The sequence below is a fragment of the Nycticebus coucang genome, chromosome 3 (assembly GCF_027406575.1).
Source record: "Nycticebus coucang isolate mNycCou1 chromosome 3, mNycCou1.pri, whole genome shotgun sequence".
NCBI classification, from domain to species: Eukaryota; Metazoa; Chordata; class Mammalia; order Primates; family Lorisidae; genus Nycticebus; species Nycticebus coucang.
Genome location: NC_069782.1, coordinates 33,942,888 through 33,962,463, shown reverse-complemented (window position 1 = coordinate 33,962,463; position 19,576 = coordinate 33,942,888). Strand labels below are relative to the sequence as shown.

General features: G+C 31.6%; 1 protein-coding gene across 7 annotated transcripts in view; it reads right to left on the bottom strand.

Annotated features, from left to right (window-relative positions):
- Positions 1–19,576, bottom strand: part of CEP290 (centrosomal protein 290) — a 108,021-nt gene that overhangs the window by 46,576 nt on the left and 41,869 nt on the right. For all 7 annotated transcript variants that reach the window (XM_053583689.1, XM_053583686.1, XM_053583687.1 and 4 more), the window contains 12 exons: positions 18,128–18,301; positions 12,678–12,789; positions 9,847–10,052; positions 8,714–8,865; positions 6,750–6,861; positions 5,605–6,060; positions 4,645–4,809; positions 3,628–3,735; positions 3,287–3,421; positions 1,877–2,143; positions 1,150–1,257; positions 272–471 (listed from right to left, as the gene is read on the bottom strand). In XM_053583689.1, the coding sequence (XP_053439664.1) occupies positions 272–471; positions 1,150–1,257; positions 1,877–2,143; positions 3,287–3,421; positions 3,628–3,735; positions 4,645–4,809; positions 5,605–6,060; positions 6,750–6,861; positions 8,714–8,865; positions 9,847–10,052; positions 12,678–12,789; positions 18,128–18,301 (2,195 nt within the window). The remainder of the gene's footprint in view (positions 1–271; positions 472–1,149; positions 1,258–1,876; positions 2,144–3,286; positions 3,422–3,627; positions 3,736–4,644; positions 4,810–5,604; positions 6,061–6,749; positions 6,862–8,713; positions 8,866–9,846; positions 10,053–12,677; positions 12,790–18,127; positions 18,302–19,576) is intronic.

The window sequence follows — 19,576 nt, the reverse complement described above, 5'->3', positions numbered from 1 at the left end:
GGATTAGCTTTCGTGTCAGACTGACATTACAAATTTTGTTTTTCCCATCTCTTCCTACGCATGTTATTGAGCATTCCTGAGTAAGTTTCCCATCTGAAAAATGGGAAAAATAACAATATATGTCATAGGTAGTGCTGAAAATAAAAATAAGATAATATGTGTAAAGATCTTAGAACAGTGCCTGGCACAGCAAATGCTTATGTTGTATTAATATCTTCATTGTACCATTATTACCATTTGCCTATTTTTATAATACATTTCTAAGACTCACCGTAGTTTGATATTTTCAAATTCTTTGACTTTTAATTCATTGATTTCTCTTTGTCTCTCTAAATCTTGTGACACTTTCTTTAGTTTTACCATAAGTGAGGAGAGAGAGTCATCTTGTTCTGCTACTGTCTGTTCCATCTCAGCCAGACGAATGAAATGCTTGTTGGTAGGAACTGGAGTGGGTGACTGTTTTATTAAATCCTATGAAATATAAATATATTAGCAATGGGCATGTGTAATTCAATGCCATACTTCTACAATTTTAATTTGGTTTCTCAAATGATCAAAATATAATATTCAGTCTAAAATTTAATGATTTAACAGGCAATAAAGCCTTAACGAAGAAAGGATTCAAGCTCATTCCTATTGGAAAAAAAAAAAAAAGATAGAAAATAGAAACCTTGTGCTTTGTATTCCAGTTTCTAGCAGAGTATCTGCATGTATTAGACTGGAGGGTGAATACACGCTGATTGAATTAATGAGGTAAGGATCAAAAATGAGAAGGCTGCACAATACAGAAAGGCAAGTCATGCCACACAAACAGAGCAGAATGATCAAAGGAGGCATTATCAGGTGAATTCAAAAGACGGAAAGCAGTTAGACACAGGTAAATTTACAATGAGTAGAATCTGAAAAGAAAGACAGGTAGGTTCATGGAAGACTCTGTATGGCTAAGGAGTATAAATATGAGTATGGGCAGTGATGAGCCTCTGAAGAATGTGGGTCTAGGGAGAAGAGTGACCAGAAGTGTCACTCTTATTTTGGCAGCAAAAAGGTGGGATGGCTTTACTCCAAAATAAAAGAGGAGAGTGAGCTGAATCTTAAATTATGTGGTCCCAAATATTGATAAGGAATTGAACTAAGTTCTTAGAAGCTTACCCAAGCTGTTTGCTTGAATTTATCAAGTGAACTATCAGCCTGTAGTTCTAATTTATGATGAAGAATATGAAGGTCTTCCTCATGTTTCCTAACAATTTCTCTTTGCTCCTGTTTTACAGAAAATAAAAACTGTATCTTAAATTGTGATTTGAATAAATTTAGAAGATCTTAAATATTTTATTATCTTTAATCTTCTAAAAATCCCTATGAGACGGAGAAGAAACATTTGTATGTATATATTTAGACCAGTATATATCTCCCTTAGCACATGTTAAACTGACAACCCAGCTTCAGATAACAATTGATTCTTAATATTAGAATAATATCTGTATCTATTATCTTTTCATTTGTTTCTAGAAAATTTTTTAAATGTTAGATCATTTTTCTCCCCAAACTTCTAACTAATCTGATTTCCACTGATTACCAGTATGACACAGTTCATCATAAATTATTGCCTCAATCCTTACCTATAAACTCAATTAATATTTTTCGAAACCCGTTGGTTTTGCCATAACAGCTATCCCTGGCTTAGTCAGTTTATAAGAGAAAGATGCACATACACAAACTGCCGGTTTTACTGACAGACTTGTAATCCAATCACATCAAAGGAACGATTCCTAAATAGAATCACTGGAAAGTAAGAAATGAACTACCACTTGAGGGGAGAATAATATTTGGCATGTGAGTAAAAAAATCATAGGTAAAATGGCATAACATAATAAAATACCTCTCTGGCTTTTTCTAGAAGATGTTGATACTTCTTTAACACTTGTTCCTTTTGATTTAACCTTGCTTGCATGTTTGCAATGGTTTGATGAGCAATTTTCAACATGTGATGAGATTTTGGTTCCACTTCTTTTCTGCCTAGCTCAGCTATAAGCTTTTCTCTTTCTGCGGTAGCAGGGAGTCGAAGCCTCAGTTCATTGATTACTTTGTCTCTTGACAGAATATTCTGCTCTGCTAACTTTAAAGCAGATTCTTTTTCTTTTAGCTTCTGCAATGATTAAATCACAATAAATTAAAGCACTTCCTTTAAAATGCTTCATCTGAATTTTAGTTAGATTGGTTATTAGCAAAAAAAAGGAGTTTTACTTTATTTTCACAACATATTTACAACAGCCACCAGAAAGGTTAACCTGACTACTTCTATGTGACAGTACAATTATTTGTACATATAGTTTATTTATAAGATTAGTACAGGTGTTAGAAACTTCATTGTTATGAAAATGAAATTTATTAATAATTAATGTACTTAACTTGGACCTTGTAGTTTAGAACTAGAAATGTATGGTGGTGCTACATGTAGGAAGAACATGTAATAAATTACTTCTTTTGTTTTGGCCCATTGACTATCAGAGCTCTAAAAAACCAATCCATAAAAGTCAGTTGAGTAAAAGACTGAAATTTTAGTGGCCCAAGTCAATGAATCATTATTATAAAATCTATAATTTATTAAAACAAAACCTAGAAAAAATCCAAAAGTTTTTACTCTTCATAAGGTATTTTAAATCAAGTAATTCCAGTGGCAACTTACATAAATGACAAATCTAACAATTACTGGCATATAATATTAGTTGAAAAACTGTTTTTCAATTTGTAGTTAATATTTTTCAATGGAAACTATAATGAAAATCGTATTTAGTTTCTGTTTTCTGAATAATTTAACAAAGACAGATTTGATTCCCAATTAATTAAATTCAAGATCTAGATTAAAATAAGTAATTTCTAGTTTAAAAAAGAATGAGCTAAAAAGTGATTCACAGATTATACAATATGCACTTCAAAAGTAAAACACAGAAATAAATAAGAATGGAAAGATCATACAGGGAAAGGTAATATTAACATGTATATTGCTCATAAAGCTATAATTAAATGCTTTTTGTTTCTTTTCATGCTTACCCCTATTAATCAGTATATCTAAAAGTAACAAATAGTAACAAATAAACAGCGAATTCAAATTAGCCATATTTGCTTGTTCACTATTGGCTATTAGAAACATTATAGAAGAAAAGGAAGAGAGTGCAATAAACGAGAGATTCATCACTCTATGCTTTGTCCTCATTAACAAGCACTATTTAAAAAATTCCACAAATATACCCTATAATACACTAATTAAAATGAAAATTCTTCTAATTACCTCTTCTAGTGATTTGCAAGTTGCCCTTGTTTCTACAATTATTCGAACGTTCTCCTTAATTTTTCTCAGTGCAATCTCAAGTTGATTTGGGAGGGGCAAACTAGGGTCTGGTATTGATCCTGTAGCCTCTTCAAACTATTAAGAAATGGCATATTTTTTTAAAAAAGCAATTGCACCACTGAGAATGACAATATCAAATTTTACAACTTTATGATAAAATACAAGATTAAACACCACTTATATTTTAATCATTAATTATAACTACATCTTATTTAGAAAATATTTGTCAGTTAATACTCTAGGCCATGAAACAGAGTAGCACACAGGATTATCATTAATACCTTTTGTGCCGCATTTAGTATTTCATTTTGCTGACGGTCAAAAATGTCTAATTGACGTTCTAGCTCAACTTCTCTTTGATCCCAAGCCATTTGTCTTTCTTCATGAAACTAAAAAAAAACAATCTGTGTCAGATACATACAAAAAGACACCAGGCATGTAACAGGCATTTTGCATATATGTTCTTATTTAATTATCAAAATAATACTTTGAGATCACTATTATTTTCGTTTTATGGAAAAGGATACAAACTCTTTGAGAAGTGAACCGACTTGCCTAAGATCACAGAGATAGACAGGTGTAAAGTAACGATTTCAATCTCTCCTTCCTTTCATCCATCCATCTATTCTAAACATACTGAATGCCACACAGTCTATGCTAAGTACTAGTCTATGCAGTGCAAACAGAGCATCTCTGTCACGGTGGAGGCTACATTCTAGAGAGGAGGAAACAGTCAACAATAAACAAGTATCTACATAATACGTCAAATGGTGACAAGTGCTATGAAAAATTAAGTGATCCCAATTTAGGGAATCTTGAGTTAGTATTTAGTTTTGCACTTATTAAGTAAGAAGACATCGAGTTAAGACATGAAGGCAGTGAAAGCATAAACATCACAGGCATTCAGGGTAAGAACAATCTAAGCAGAGATAACAAAATTTCTGACAACAATCACATGCTTGATTAATCTCACCTCCCTTCAAAGCATATGCTTTATTCTATACCAAGCTGCCTCTACTCCATCAGTGAGAGCCAGTAGAAACTTATAAAAAGTTAAATAATCAATATCAAAATAAAAATTAACTTAGTAAACTTGCTTATATATGCTCTTAAGTTTAAGACTACTGTTACAAAGATTAAATAAAGTTTTAGAATAGTTATAAATAATATAAGAAATTATTTTATAATCTACTAAGTCAATAATGGGGGCTACATTCAGATATGAAAATTAACAGTCACTCATGCACTGTTCTTGGCATTTTAGCAAAAAACAAGCAAAGTAAATATAAAAATGTAACCTTGTTCTGCTGTACAATTTCTTCCTCTAGGCTGCTAATTGTATGTTCATATTCAGAAATTATGTTATTCAAATATTTTATTTCCTCTTTATCTTTAACTAATTCTCGATTTAGTTTAAGCTCTTGTAGACGAAGTTCTTCTATTTTCATATGCCAATTGATAACCTAAGAATTACAAAGTATATATATAAATGTAAATGCTATATAAATATTTCTCCATTGATGATAATTTTAATTGAAATTAATGGGTACTCTATAATGAAGTAATATATAAAATTATCCTTCGTTGAGCCACATATCGAAATTTATTTAGGTTTTCCATAGACATTTCTAAGAACATGTGGGCTCTTAAAACATCTCAAATTATGTTAGAATGAGTATCATTAATATTCACTTTCATTTTTTTGTTGGTTCTCATATATTTATGGACCACTTACTGTAAATATGTCACTGAACATTGCTATTATTTTTAAAATGGAAATCCTAAATATTTCTAGCCTAGAAAACAGCATTCAGTTGCAAGGTAATTATTTTTCATTTAATTCCTCCCAAATGAGGGTAAAACCCAAATATTCAAAAATAAATGCAAGTCTACTACTTATAATTTTAACAAATTATTTTATGTTTAAACAAACTGTGAAATAGGACTCAACTAATGATCACTATAATGTTAAAAATACTTATATTCATATATAAATATATAAACTTTTCGAGTGTTTAAAATTCCTTGCTGTTATATAATTTGAACACTTTCACTAAAATCTTTTCTTTGAAACGTCTTTTATTTTTATAAATAATAGACATTCAAATAGCCAAAATTCCTAATTTATAAAACCTAAACTAATGAATTATAATTGGAATTTTGGCTGCATATCAAACATTTTTCATATCACACGTATTAAGAACTTAAATTTATTATATGACTGTTTTGGAAATACTGAATTTAAAATCAACGTTTACCTTTTGGGCTCCCCTGGCATCCTTCAAAGTGCTTAGTAACTCCTCTAGACCCTTTAACTTTAATTCCAACTCCAATGTTTTGTTCTCCATATTTCTATGTTCTTGTTGAGAATTTTTCATTTCTTGCATTATCTTTATTTTGTCATTTTGTAGTTGAATCATGATTTTAGAGAACTTTTCCTGTTGTGCCAAGGGTAAAGCTCCGCTAAACTGTCGTCGTAGAGATTGAATTGTTTGGCGTAGATGTTTTGCTCTGTTTCTCCCCTCAAAACGAGCGTAATACAGAGCTTGTTCCTTTTCGTCAAGTTTCTGCTCTAAGCGCAAATTGTAGGCTTCCACTTTCTTCAACTTAGATGTAACTGACTCCAACTTACCAACAGCAGTAGCCTCACTAATTTGAAGAGAGACAATAGATTGGTGCAACTTGGCAATTAGTGCCTTTTCATCAGATTGTGCCTAAAATTAGAAAATATATAGTTGTATTAAGTTTCAGATTTTTCCAATGAAATTTGTCAAAATTTGAAATTTAAAAATTAGTAAAAATTAGTAAATCTGAAATTTAAAAATTAGTAAAAATTAGTAAATCTGAAATTTAAAAATTACTAAATAAAGTTTTAAAAGGGTGTGGTAAAAAATTACTAAAGTTTTAAAAGGGTGTGGTAAATGAGATTCTATAAAAACCTAACTTTGCTTTAATACAATTATAAAAGAAAAAATCTAGAATCAAATAAACTTAAAATCTAAACTTAACTGCATTAATAGTTAGAATATTACTTTTTTCCCTAACTTCCATATGCAAATAATAAATGTAGTATAATACTTTATCAGATAATGCATCTTTTTTTTTTTAATTTAAAAAATACAGATGTGACAATATGTGAAAAGCTACATTATATATACAGAGAAAATTACTATTAGCGATTTCCTAACAATTCTTTGATCAGCAGCACAATTCATGTGTAGACATCTAAATGCTTTTCTGGATTATGAATTAGAATTTCAAACTAGAAAGCTTTTTAAATCAGGTTCCAACTAACAAGAATAGGAGCCTCTGCTTAGTATATCTTCTGATTAAAACTAACATCATCTAATGTGAATTAAGAAAAAATGCAGATTCTCCATAGTAGAGCGAATGCTGCACGTACCTGATAGTCCAGCAGTTGCATTCTGAGGGACTTGACCTCATTTTCCCTGGACTGCTGTTGTGCATTCAAAATTTCAACTTGCCTTCTGGCAATATCAGAAATCTCTCTCTGTCTGGGAAGTGTTAAGATATTTCAGGAACAATTAAGCACACTTTCTAAGTAAATACTAAAATTCAAACTTTCTAGAACCTTTTCAAAAAGCCATTCATTTTCAGTATCTGTATCTATCTCTTCTTTGTACAAAATACTAAAACAGGGTTTTCTGAAGTGTTTCATAAAGCGTAATTCCATGAAACATTAACAAGTGTACTATTAAAAAACTCCACTCCCAACATCTCCCCTGAAAATTCATAGCATATAATATTAAGTGTTCTCAGAAGTTCTAACATAAATATTTCAAATTGTGCTTAATACACAGTATTTTCTAAATGTATATGACCAAAGAACCTTCACTTCCATAATCTTGTAAGTAAGCTAGAATAAGGTATTAAGTGGGTTTGTCTGATACTATCAGTTAAAAATACAGAAACCTAAAATTTATAGTTTTCCTAGGTGGATTAATGCATGTTTTGACCTGTTTTATTTTAATTTCTAAGTTAACAGAAATATGAAAACAAACTAAGGATATACTTACTACAATTATAAAAAAAAGGGGGAGTAAGCGTGGTAAGTCCTTCTATTGCCCTTAAAAATACTGTGGTAATACAGGCATAGTGTTATTAATATATCTGTGCTTTTAGCTTACAGAAGCCAGGTCTTTGTAATACTGAACTGAAGCTCTCATTGCTAAAATAATACATTTTTATTAATAAAATAAATAATTATAAATTAATTTATTTCAAAAGGTAAAGTTCCTAAGGACAGAGGAAGAATGCAAAAGGAGTCTTTCACAGTGAAAGGGTATCGATAACTGATATTTCCAAGAGCACTAGCAAGGCTCCGTGGAATGAGTGTAACTTTACGAGTAAGCCGCAAAAATACTTTCACTATTAGTGCTTGACAGTTTCCCAGTGGTCCTCATACTCTTCTACTGAAGTGATACCTAATTACAAGAGACAGGGAAAGCACAGCATCTGTCTGGTACACAGTACTCACTGCTCGTGTATACTGTACATAGGATTTTGTGTTGTAACTATTTTGGCCTGTTTCCTCATGTAATGTAAACAGTGATGGATTATTAATAAACCTCAGGATTATTAAATATAAAAAAAAACCTAGAATCAAACAAACTTTAAAATCTAAATTTAACTAAATAGCAGCTGGAGTATTACTGTTTTTTTTTAAACTGTCATTTCCAAATAACAATTCTGGTATAATACTTATTCAAATGATGTGTATTTTGTTTCAAATTCCCCAAAAACGTATAATGTGAGAATATGTGGAAAGCTATATATAAATACAAAAGCAAAATAATATATTGTTATCAAGATTAAATTATCTCTATCTAGAGATACAGTTGATATACGTTTAATACCTTGCACAATGTAGTACACAGCAGATGCCCAATGAATGTAAATGAAATAAAAATCTAAATTTTTTACTATATTTTTATAACAACCTTATGAAACCCGTAGAAGAGCTAGGACTTATTCCCTCATCAGAGTGAAGAAACTTAGTTTAAATATATTAAATAACCAGTCCTCGTCCAGTGTTTCCTCCCTCCAAAAAGTCAGTATGTAGAAGAAATGGACCTCACAGGGTCTTTATTCCAAGTTCAGTGCTTTCTGCAATAATATTCCTGGATGCCAAAAACCGCAAATCTTGCAAAGTCATTTCCTCTTCAAAATTTTTATTTAACCCTGTTAAAATTAATCTTCTTAAAATTATTTAATCCCCTTCTTATGAAAAGAAAACAGTATTTAACTGCCACTAAGATTATTACCCCCGTATGCTTGTAATTAGATTGCTTAAAGACAAATTAGAGCTGACACACCTAAATGACTGAAGTGTTTGTATGCACTTACTTTGACACTTCAACTTTTAGTTCCATTTCATTCTTCTCTAACTCTAGAATCCGTCGCCTATCAGCATCACTTACTGCTTTGCTCACACTATCAGCTAATTCATCTCTTAAAGTCTGTTCCACCTTCTGTGCTTCCAAGTTGATTTTGGTAAGCTAAGAAAATGTAACATAAGAAAATGCTCAGATACATCAAAATGTGAAGTTTTCCTTGTAATACAGCTTTTAGAGTGCCACAATCCTTTTTACTTTGCCTTAGTTCAGATACTGAATATGAGTTTCAGAAGAGACTGAGAGTAAAGAGAGGAAAGAGTTAGGGACAAATTACACAAACTCTGGTTACATTTCAATACATCAAAAATCTTTTATTATGTAACTCACTAATAGCGTCTTAACTCCTACTCTTAATTTGCTTAACTTGTGGCATGCTCACTATATTTTACCTCAATTATATCAGCTAGAATAAATCCAAATGAGTTAATGAACTTATTAATACAGATTTAGTGATTTTGTTAAAATGAACATAAATGATATAAATATATACTTTGGAAAATATATTAAATCTTAAGGAAAGCAAGCATTATAAGATATATTTGACAACTTATGATTAAATAAGTTAAATATCTTAAATGCAATAAGTCAAATATCTGCAAACTATATTACCTGCCAGTCTACTGATTCTGGCCACATCTAAAAATCTAAAATTTCCTAAAAGAAGATAAAGGCCTTGAAAGCAAGAGACTGCTGTCTATTCTGTTTATTGCTATAGTCCCAGTTCCTATACAGGGTTTGACACGTAATAAGCAATGAATAAGCCTTTGATAAATGAAGGAATGATAGTATAAGGCAAGTCCATCATTAAGTAAATAACATCTTTTTGTACATTAAATCTAATGATGTAACACTGGTGAAAAACAACTCCATCCGCAGTTGTTTCATTTTTCATTTTAAACAATTCAAAATCACTGATTTCATTTTAAACAATTCCAATTAAAAAGTAAATCTTTTATTTATTCATTAAATGAAATACGAGTTCTGTATTAATATGTTACTTCAGAGATACAAACGAACCTCATAACAATAATACGTGACTAATTCTTTACTCTCATTGCATGATAAAAATTATAATTATCAAACCTCAGCAAATTTGGTTTCCAATTCAAAATTACGTTCTTCCATTTGCTTTAATGAAGTCGTTAAGTGTTCGTACATTTTTTGACAATGTTCAGCCCGCTGCCTTTCATTTAATTCCTTCATTTCCAACATAGTTATTTTTTTTGAAATAGAAACAATGTCACTGTTGGTTATTGATTTCTTTGCCTTATCCATGTGAGATTCATTTCCTATATGCAATAATATTTAAGTCAAACTCTGTTGTTCATATTAAAATTGTATCTCAGATATTTTAGATTATAAAGAGGCAACAGTGTTCCATAGAAAGTACTGGAATTTATTACGAGCTCTGTTACTGTCTGCCTATATGAGCCTGTCTCATTGAATCCCTCTGGAACATACATTCATCTATCAAATAATAATAAACTATTCTTCATAGGACTGTTGAAATAAAAGGACTTAGTGTAGAGGTTATCATATACAGGAAACTTAAAACTGATTAGTAAACAAATTTTACTGAAATGAGATAAACTATATGCGAAGTAATGCAATAAAGCAACATGACTGTGTGACTGTAAGCGCAATGACTTGATTTTTGAAGTCTTACAGAGCCAAGCTAAGAAGTAAATCTGAAGCCATATTATTGAGAGATTCTTGCCAAATACAATCTTCACTAACAATGAGTACTATTTGGTCTGGGTATACACCTAATACCAAATATTTTACATTCTTTTATTGTTATACCTTTTATCTTATACCCTAACCCTTTATATGTAGTTATATGGCTTATCTTGGAACAAAAAAGTCTGTGGTTAAATGAAAAGAGAACTAAAAGCCCCACTTTATTTTGGAAAGGTATCACATAAGAGTATCATTAGTTATTTGGTAATTTTAGGGGAGTAGGAAGAAAACTTATTCTTTTGCTTTACCTAACAGAATGCAATAGAAAAAGACAAAATTTGGCAGAGTATTCTGCTTTTTAGGAGACTTAATTAAAACACATTATGTCCAGAGTAGCTAATTACTTAAAAGAAATAAGTAGTGACTCCCTTTGTGAATAGTCTTTCATAGTGCCAATGATGCCCCCTCCTATTTTTCTAGTTTCCTAAGTTCAAGTTTTATAAAACTTAGTTTTCTCAAAATGCTTTTTTGTAAGAAAAAAAAGTTGGTGCCTGTCTGTTTTAAGAAGTACTTCATTATGTGAGGGCGGCACCTGTGGCTCAAAGGAGTAGGGCACTGGCCCCATATACTGGAGGTGGGTTCAAACCTGGCCCCGGCCAAAAACTGCAAAAAAAAAAGAAGTACTTCATTATGTTCTATATACATCTTTAAAATATATGACTTTAGAATAGTTACTATAAGCAGTGATCAAATAACTAACAATAACAGATCACTACATGAAGCCAAAAACATTAGTAAATCAGTTCTTATGGGATAAGAGACCCATTCAAGCAACACTAAGTACTTTGAAGAAAAAATTGAGCTCTATATAAATAAAGTACATAAAGCCCCCTATCCATTCAGTGTTGTGGTCAACTCTGACAAAGAGAGATACGCATCACGGGTCTGAAGCAGATTAGCCAGTTGATGTCCTTGGATGTGGAGTTTTCTTAAAGAGAGGGATAGAGTACAACAGCCAAGAGCCAATAAATTCCTGGAAAAAAAAAGCTAAGGGAGTGACATTTTTAAACAAAAATATAAGGGCAACAGAAATAAGGAAAAAGCTTTTAAAACTTCAGTAACAGAAATCCATGTAAAGAATAAATGAAGTTACTTGAAAATTATGGAATTTACATATGGAGTTTGGCACTTACTAAAGAGAGGATAAATGGAAACAAGAACCTATTGAAACTGTATTTAATAATTTTTTATATCTTAGTTAATTCATATTTAATCTTTTATTGAATTAAAATTACATTTCTAAAAGTAGAAATCACACATAAGATTTCCCAATGTGAGTTCTCTCTAAAACAAATGTCTGCATTACTGATTTATAATAGAACAGCTTTATTTAGTAACAGAAATCTTAAAAAGCTCTAAGTTCTAGAAAACTAACAAAAACATCTTATCCAAAGCAATAACTTTTTTGAAAATTACAAACCATAATGCTATGATGTAAAATTATTGAAGTGCTATTAATAGGGTAAACATTTGGAAAACTAATACAGAAAATCCTAGCAAGAGCCACAAAAGTTTCAATACCTTTTGCAACAGTAATATCTGTTAGATATACATAAAAATGAACACTGTAGCAAAGCAATAGTGAAAATAAGAAAAACTAGTAATCTAGTAGCTGAGTAAAACATTGCATGAATATTTACAAGTGTGATGAATAAAACATGTCATCTTTTTGATATCTACTAAAGCATATAACATGTTAATATGTTTACTGTATTTGGAAGTATATAAAATAATGCAAGCATATATAAAGAAAAAAACGTGATAATACAGTAGTGAAACTATGGACAAATTCTTTTCAAATTTTCTTTGATGTTTGGTGATCTTTTAACTTAAAAATATCAAGAAATGTATAGCTAATGTAACACAGTGAAAGAGCCCATATACAATTATTAAACTATCACCAGCTTAGATTCTTAAATGGTTCAAAATAGCTACTGCTTAGTCACATGTTTTTAACATATATGATTTCCTTAGAAACAAATCTAATTTAAGAACTAAAAACCAAAATGTGTGGAAATTAAGAAATCATCCATTAACTATCTGCTAAATTAAATTGTTAAGGAGTTCAGTTTTTAATCAAATTTCCTTTCATCTGATGTAGAAAGGAACTTTAAATGAAAAATATTCGCTATTAGATCTTAATAATTTTATGTGATCAGAGTCATAAGACTTACCTAATTTAGTTTCTTGTTCCCAGGCCTGTTCAATAGTGTGAAGTTTTTCCTTGGTTATCTCCAGTTCTTTATTTATAGACTCCATTTGTTCTTTTAAGGAGGTATTTTCACACTAATAACATTAAGAAACTACATTGTAATTTGGACCAATATGACAAAGTGATATTGTCTTAAAATTGTAGTGTCTCCTAAAACTTCTCATTTTTCTTACAAAATTAGAATTTCCTCCATTTGTAATACCTATACATATTATATATACATGTACACATATATAATGTAAGATACTATTTAAAAACAATCATCAAAACACTGTGTTTCTAGGATGCGGCCCTCAATTTCTGAGCACTAGCTTCTATCATTAAATTATACATTCATTTTAGCCAAGCTAGAATACTCTAGAGATTTATAATCTCCACAAACTAGTACTTCCTTTCTTCAATCACACCATTACAGAGCATTCCTAACATGCTGTCAGTGACAGATACTAGATGTTCGTAATGAAAAGAAACACAAAATTCTAGCTTTCAAGATCCTTTAGCGTCTGTGTGTATGTACGTGTGTGTGGCAGGAGTTGGGGAGGGTATAAAAAGCAACAAATAATAAAAAAGGTAAACAAAAAAAAACATTAAAAATCTTAATACCAAAAAAAAAAAATCTTAATACCAGGGCGGCACCTGTGGCTCAGTGAGTAGGGCATCAGCCCCATATACCAAGGGTAATGGGTTCAGACCCAGCCCCGGCCAAAACTGCAACAACAACAAAAAAATCTTAATACCTAGAAAAAATAAAACAGGGTATTGAACCAGGGAATGATAGCAGGGGGCATACTGAAACAGAGTAATTGAAGAAGGTCTTAAGCACCAGAGAAGTAGTAGTAAGCTGAAATGTGACGTATGAAAAGCCAGTCTCGACAAGAAATGAGCCATGGAAAGATCTTATGTAATTCACCAATAAACGCAGATGCTCTAAAGCAAGAAAAGTTTTAGAGTATTAGATAACCCAAAAGGAGAAAAAGGTATGAAGCAGGAAAAGATTTAGGGTATTAGAGAACTTGAGCAGAGTAAACAAAAGTAAGAGTGAAGAATGGTGTGAGATGGGAATGAGGGGCCACAGCAGGCAGGGAAATAGTATGCCATAATAAGGAACTAGAATTTAATAGTGTAATAGGAAATAATTTAGAGATTTAAGGAGGAAGTTTTAAACAACCAAAATGGCTGTGATGTGGAGACTAAATAAAGGAGTAAACAGAAGTATTAAGGAAACTAATCAGAAAGATATTGTAGAAGTCCAGATGGGTGATGAAGCTAATTAGGTCAAGGGTGGTAGCAGTGAGGAGAAAAAGAGAAACACACATGAACTGCATCTGGGAAATAAAAATGGTTGGGGAAAGGAATGACTGACTAGCGAATAGCTCAAAGGTAGCTGTCTTGACTGAGCAGGTAAGAATAGCATATATTAAAATAAGAATGGCATCAAACAGAAACCAGGAGTTCCCTGTAAATATGTTAAATTTGAAATCCCCTTGAAACATATGAATTGTAAAGTAGTAATTCCATACCATGGGATAGAACTGTGAGAAAAAGGGTGAAGACTAAATGTTAAGAGTTAGCAAAATAAATGTGATATTTTAAGTTCCTTCTATTCTCTTTGCGTAGAAGGAAATTAAAATGTTACATTTTAATATTTACCATTAAATAAATTCCATCCTAGAATTTGTATTTTAGTGAAGTAGCTAGAAAATAAGCCAATATGTAATACAATGTCAAGTAATGTGTTATGAAGAACAATAAAAACAGGGTAATGAGATTAAAAAGAGGATGTTATCTTACAAGGGTATATGTGAAACTTGGTAAACGGTCTGTAAAGCTAGTGAATGATGCCCCATGATCACATCAATGTACACAGCTATGATTTAATAAAAAAAAAAAAAAAAGGATGTTATGGTGAAATAAGTAAAATAGGAAATAAAATGTGACTTTTTTTTTTTTTAGGTAAAGTGCACAATATGCCCAGTTTTAGATTATGTGAATACAGAGGAAGAAAAAAAAGATGACTGAGAGTGTTTGAAATAACTTTAAATTTAACCCACTTTTTCTTCCTTACATCCTTTCACAGGAAAACCCGAATCTTGCTCCAAATCCCGTGTCCTTACATCAGCCCTGGTGCTTTCCTCTCTCACTATTACAACTCTTACGTCTGATCTTCATCACTTTCTCCATCTGAGCTCTAAATTTTCTTTCCTTCTTCCCTGAAATTTCATTGGTCTCATTTATTAAAGAAAAAAAAAAAAGATAAAACAAAACCAATCCCCGACCTTCTTGATTCTACCTCAATCAGATAATTTATCTTCTCTCATATTTTCAGTTTTGCTACTTTATTATCCACCATCTGGTGTTTGTATTTCCAAATGATCCACTCTCTTCTTTATATTTTTAAATCTGATTTTTATCATCTCTATTCCAAAGAAACTTTACTCTCAAAAAGTATCAATGGTTTTAACATTTGATGATCTCTGTCTGCTTTGTGGTCTACCCTACTAAACACTCTCAGTTCAACAGGTATTAGCTCAAACTCTGCTAAAGAGGAGAAAACACACAAAAATAAACAGAGTTCCTCTTACGAAGAGGCTTATATTCCAGTAAGGGAGACACAGAAACACATATAATACGAGGTAATATGAATATAGTCTATGTACAAAAACCCTGTACAAGATATAGAATTAGCATAGTCAGAGGAGTGACTTTATCCATAAAGAAGGTAATGTTGAAACAAAGTCTTGAAATAGGAATAGCAATTCACTAAACCAATACACTAAAAGACTGAGTTTTCTAACCAAGGGAAACAGAACGTACAGAAGACATATGTCACGGTGTTGCAGAAAACTGGTGTCTCTGTTTCTAAAACATAAATTGCAAAACTCCTTAGGAAAGAAGATGAAATGAGGTAAATAACGAAATAATTATAAAAAGAATTTGACTTTACCCTTCAGGTGACCGACAGCTTTTGATGGATTTTAACGAAGGGAGTGACATGGTCAGACTTATGTTTAGAATGATCATTTTATAATAATAGCAGTACGGACACTGTAAGACTAGAAACAGAAATATGAGTAATGCCTGCCACAATAAAGATAAATAAAACTAAGACAGTGCCAATGAGGATAAGTACAAGAGTTTTAGAATTATAACTGCAACGAAGGAGAAACACGAGAGAAAGAGTACAACAGGCCTCTTAACTGGCTGCTAAGTCCGGGAAAAACTGCATAGGAAATAGTCTTGAATACCAAATCTGAGGTAGCTGACAATCAGCCAAACAGAAATTTCCCTGAAAATGGCAGTCTGTGATAGTTTATTTTCTTTCGTTTTAAAAAAAGGACCACTGTTTTAGTCCTCCTCTTGGGGTCCAGAAGTCTCTCACTGACTCCCTGTATCCTCTTAGGGGTGATGATAGGCAGATCCCACCAGCCAGAGATGCCTGGAGTCCTATCTCCCCAGACTCACAGTGCCCAGATGCAAGGAAGCTGTTACTCGGCTGCCATCTTAGAGGGACTTTACCTAATAATTGCAATCAGTGTAACCTGGCTTATTGTACCCTCAATGAATCCCCAACAATAAAAAAAAAATAAATAAATAAATAAAAGTGTCTTGCTGAAAATAAAAAAAAAAAAAAAAAAAAGGGACCACAAATTTTTTGACACTCCTTACGTTGAGAGGTGGGGACTATGTTCCCTTCTATTATATTTTGACAGCCTTATGACTGCTTTAAGCAACAGAGAACAGCACAAGATAACACTACGTTGCTTTGAAAGTTAAACTACGTGAGGTCACATGGTTCCCATGTTTTTCATTAGAACATTAGTGCTGTACACCTGAGTAGTCATGTCAGAAGCTCATTTACTCTCAGACTGCCATGCTGGGAAGAAGCGCAAGTCACATGTAGAACTACTCTGGTAAACAGTCCAGCTGAGAATCAGCCTGAGCATCATCTCAGCCCAGATGCCAGATACGTGAGCAAAGATGCTTTCAGATGATTCCAGTCTGCCACTGACTGGAGTCACCCTGCCACTGTTGAGTCTTTCCAGCTGAGGCATGAGTCAATACAGAGCACACAAACCATTCTCACTCTGCCCTGTCTGAATTCTGCCCCATAGATTCTATGAGTAGAATGAAATGGTTATTTTATGCACTAAGTTTGGGAGTTGTTTTGTTGCACTGCAATAGGAATCGAACATTTAACACATTTTGTTGAACTGAAGTGAGTAACTAGCATATAAAAGCATATATAAAAAGACAAAAATTAAATTCTAAAGTATATCAAATTGTTTTAAATTTTGAGGATAGATGAAAATACCCTTTTGGAAATAATAAAACAAGTTAAAAATTATTAGCTTATATATTTCTAAAAGAGATCTACTATCTAAGATTTTCTAATGCTAGAAAGGATAGAGCAGAGGATATGAAGAATGGAAAAAAAGAAAATAAATTACCACACATAAACATACAGAATTTTCTATAAAAATTGACATAATTATCTCTCCTTGGCAAAAGAAAAAAGAAAATTAAGTAATCCGATGATTACTTCTAGATAGTATTAATAAATGATGACTCAGTTTTGTAGGAGTCACTGAAAGTTATGCAGAATAATGTTTTAATTTATTAAATGTGTTCCTCTAAGTAAGCAAAAGTTTTTCAGCTAACAAAATTAGATCTGATTCAACTCTTGTGAGAAGATCTTAAAGCAGAATAAGCCAAACAACATAATCTACTATTTCTGGTGAGGAGGATGAACAAATCAAGAGCTTGGTTTTCCTACAGTTAAAGGTATAGAGGTCAAGTGGATATAAGAGAACTAAAAAGGGTATGGTCCATTTTTACAGTTCAAGTGAAATTTATGATACTGTATCCTATCCTTTTATATCTCTAAAATAACAAAGAATGGGGACTTGTAGCACTCATCCACGGACCGGGAAGAGCCTAATATGTCACCTATTTTTGGCTACATCTATCCTAAAGAACAGAATTCTGGAACCATGAGAAACCAGTTTGCTCTGCCAACAGGGCTAAGAAAAAGAGGTGGGTACTTAATGGGTACTTCTTCCTTTTATTATAATTCCCTATCTGTTTCATGCTCCTCTTTCTTTTTGAAGTGCCTGGTTGAACAGGTTTGATTCAGCTAACTCATGCAAATGAGCTAAGGAGGCTGACCTGAATGAAGTCATCCAGAAGTTATTCTGCAGCTGTAAGTAGATGATATTATGTGTGTGTATTGATATTCAGGAATAAAATATTCAGAATTAAATTTTTACTATGAATTAATTATACCTCTGTTCGATTTATTTAAATAGTAGCAAAACTTTGATAAATAAAAATCTGAAAAATCCTCCTTAACACAAAGACATCATCAAACAAAAATGGTTAATATCACAAAGTGCAAGGATCACACAAACTTACCTCTAGGTGTTCCAAGTTATTTGTTCTTTGAACAAGCATATTATCTTTCTGCAAGATATCCCTGTACTTAGCAGTCAGTTCATTGTATTGTTTATTGGCCAGTTCTAGTTCGGACAAAGAGACACTATTATCTACAACTTTTTGGAGAGCAGCCATCTTGAAAATGGCCATTTCCTACGAAAATAAAGATATCCTAAGTTACATTTGTGTATTTTTTTTTCTGGAAGCATTAGCCACTTTTGAGAAGAGTAACATAAGATAATATAACTAAAACAGATTTTAAAACCATCTAGAAAATATATGATTTCCCATACAAGTAAAAATTTGCAAGAATATTAATTTATTTCATATAAGAAATGATGCCATTTTGAAATATTTAATCATAAAAATAAATTTTTATAATTCCTGTCATATTAAAATAAAATTCAATTAATTTGAGAAAGTATAATAAATAGCAGCAAGAAAATATATCATTCAGAATGTATTTTTGGATGGCTTTTCTAAATTTCTTAAGATTGAAAAACAACTTACCTTTTGATAGCTGAATGGCAAAAACAATTGGTGTTACGATAACTAACCTTTAGAGCTTAACTATTTCTGCTTCTTATAAACTAGACGAGCCTTGTGACAAAATGAAACTTTGTTCACATGAAGGAAACATTATTTGGTGAAAAAAACCTTTTCCTTATCATTGTTCTATGTAAACAATTATGTCAAGGACTTTTCAGTTATTTGCTTCATGTTCTACTTCTCAGCTATAAAACTATTCAAAGATACTTTATTATTAACACCAAAGAGAAATGTCTGAACTTTTAGTTCTCTCCAGTAAATTTCTCTGTAATAAGCAAAAATTACATAGAAAAGTGAAGCGGAAAGCTGATTAAGAAGTGGTGAAAGGAATAATCAAATGTGTGAAGTGAGAAAGAACTTACAGGTAATTCATCTTGAAGTACAGTACTGACAAAAAAATATTTGCAGTAGTATTTCAGATATCACTTAGACATCTTCTCTTTTCCATCTAAATAAGCACATCCTATTCTACCTTACCTCTGAGATTCAGTTTTACTTTTCTGAGGAGAGATAGAAGTCGACAGGGTACTCTTTTCCTAGCCCTTAAGAATATTTTTTTCCAGACTTCCAAATTTTGCAAAAAACAAAACAAAACACAAATCAAGTTGAATTAGCAGGTCTAAGAGGAAGAAATTCCATTTCTTTTTTCCTTTGTATCACAAATACTAACTATATTTGTAAAACTCTAATTAGATCCTAAAAAAATATGACACAAAATTAAAAATAAGAACGTTTCTTACATCTCAAAATTTCCTTTTATAGGTCTAAAGAGTTTTACAAATATAATTAGCATTTGTGATACAAGCTAAAAAAATAGCTTTCACTTTATAACAGGTTTCTTGTTGCACTAAGATTCAGCTTTAAGATCACACTGAAAAT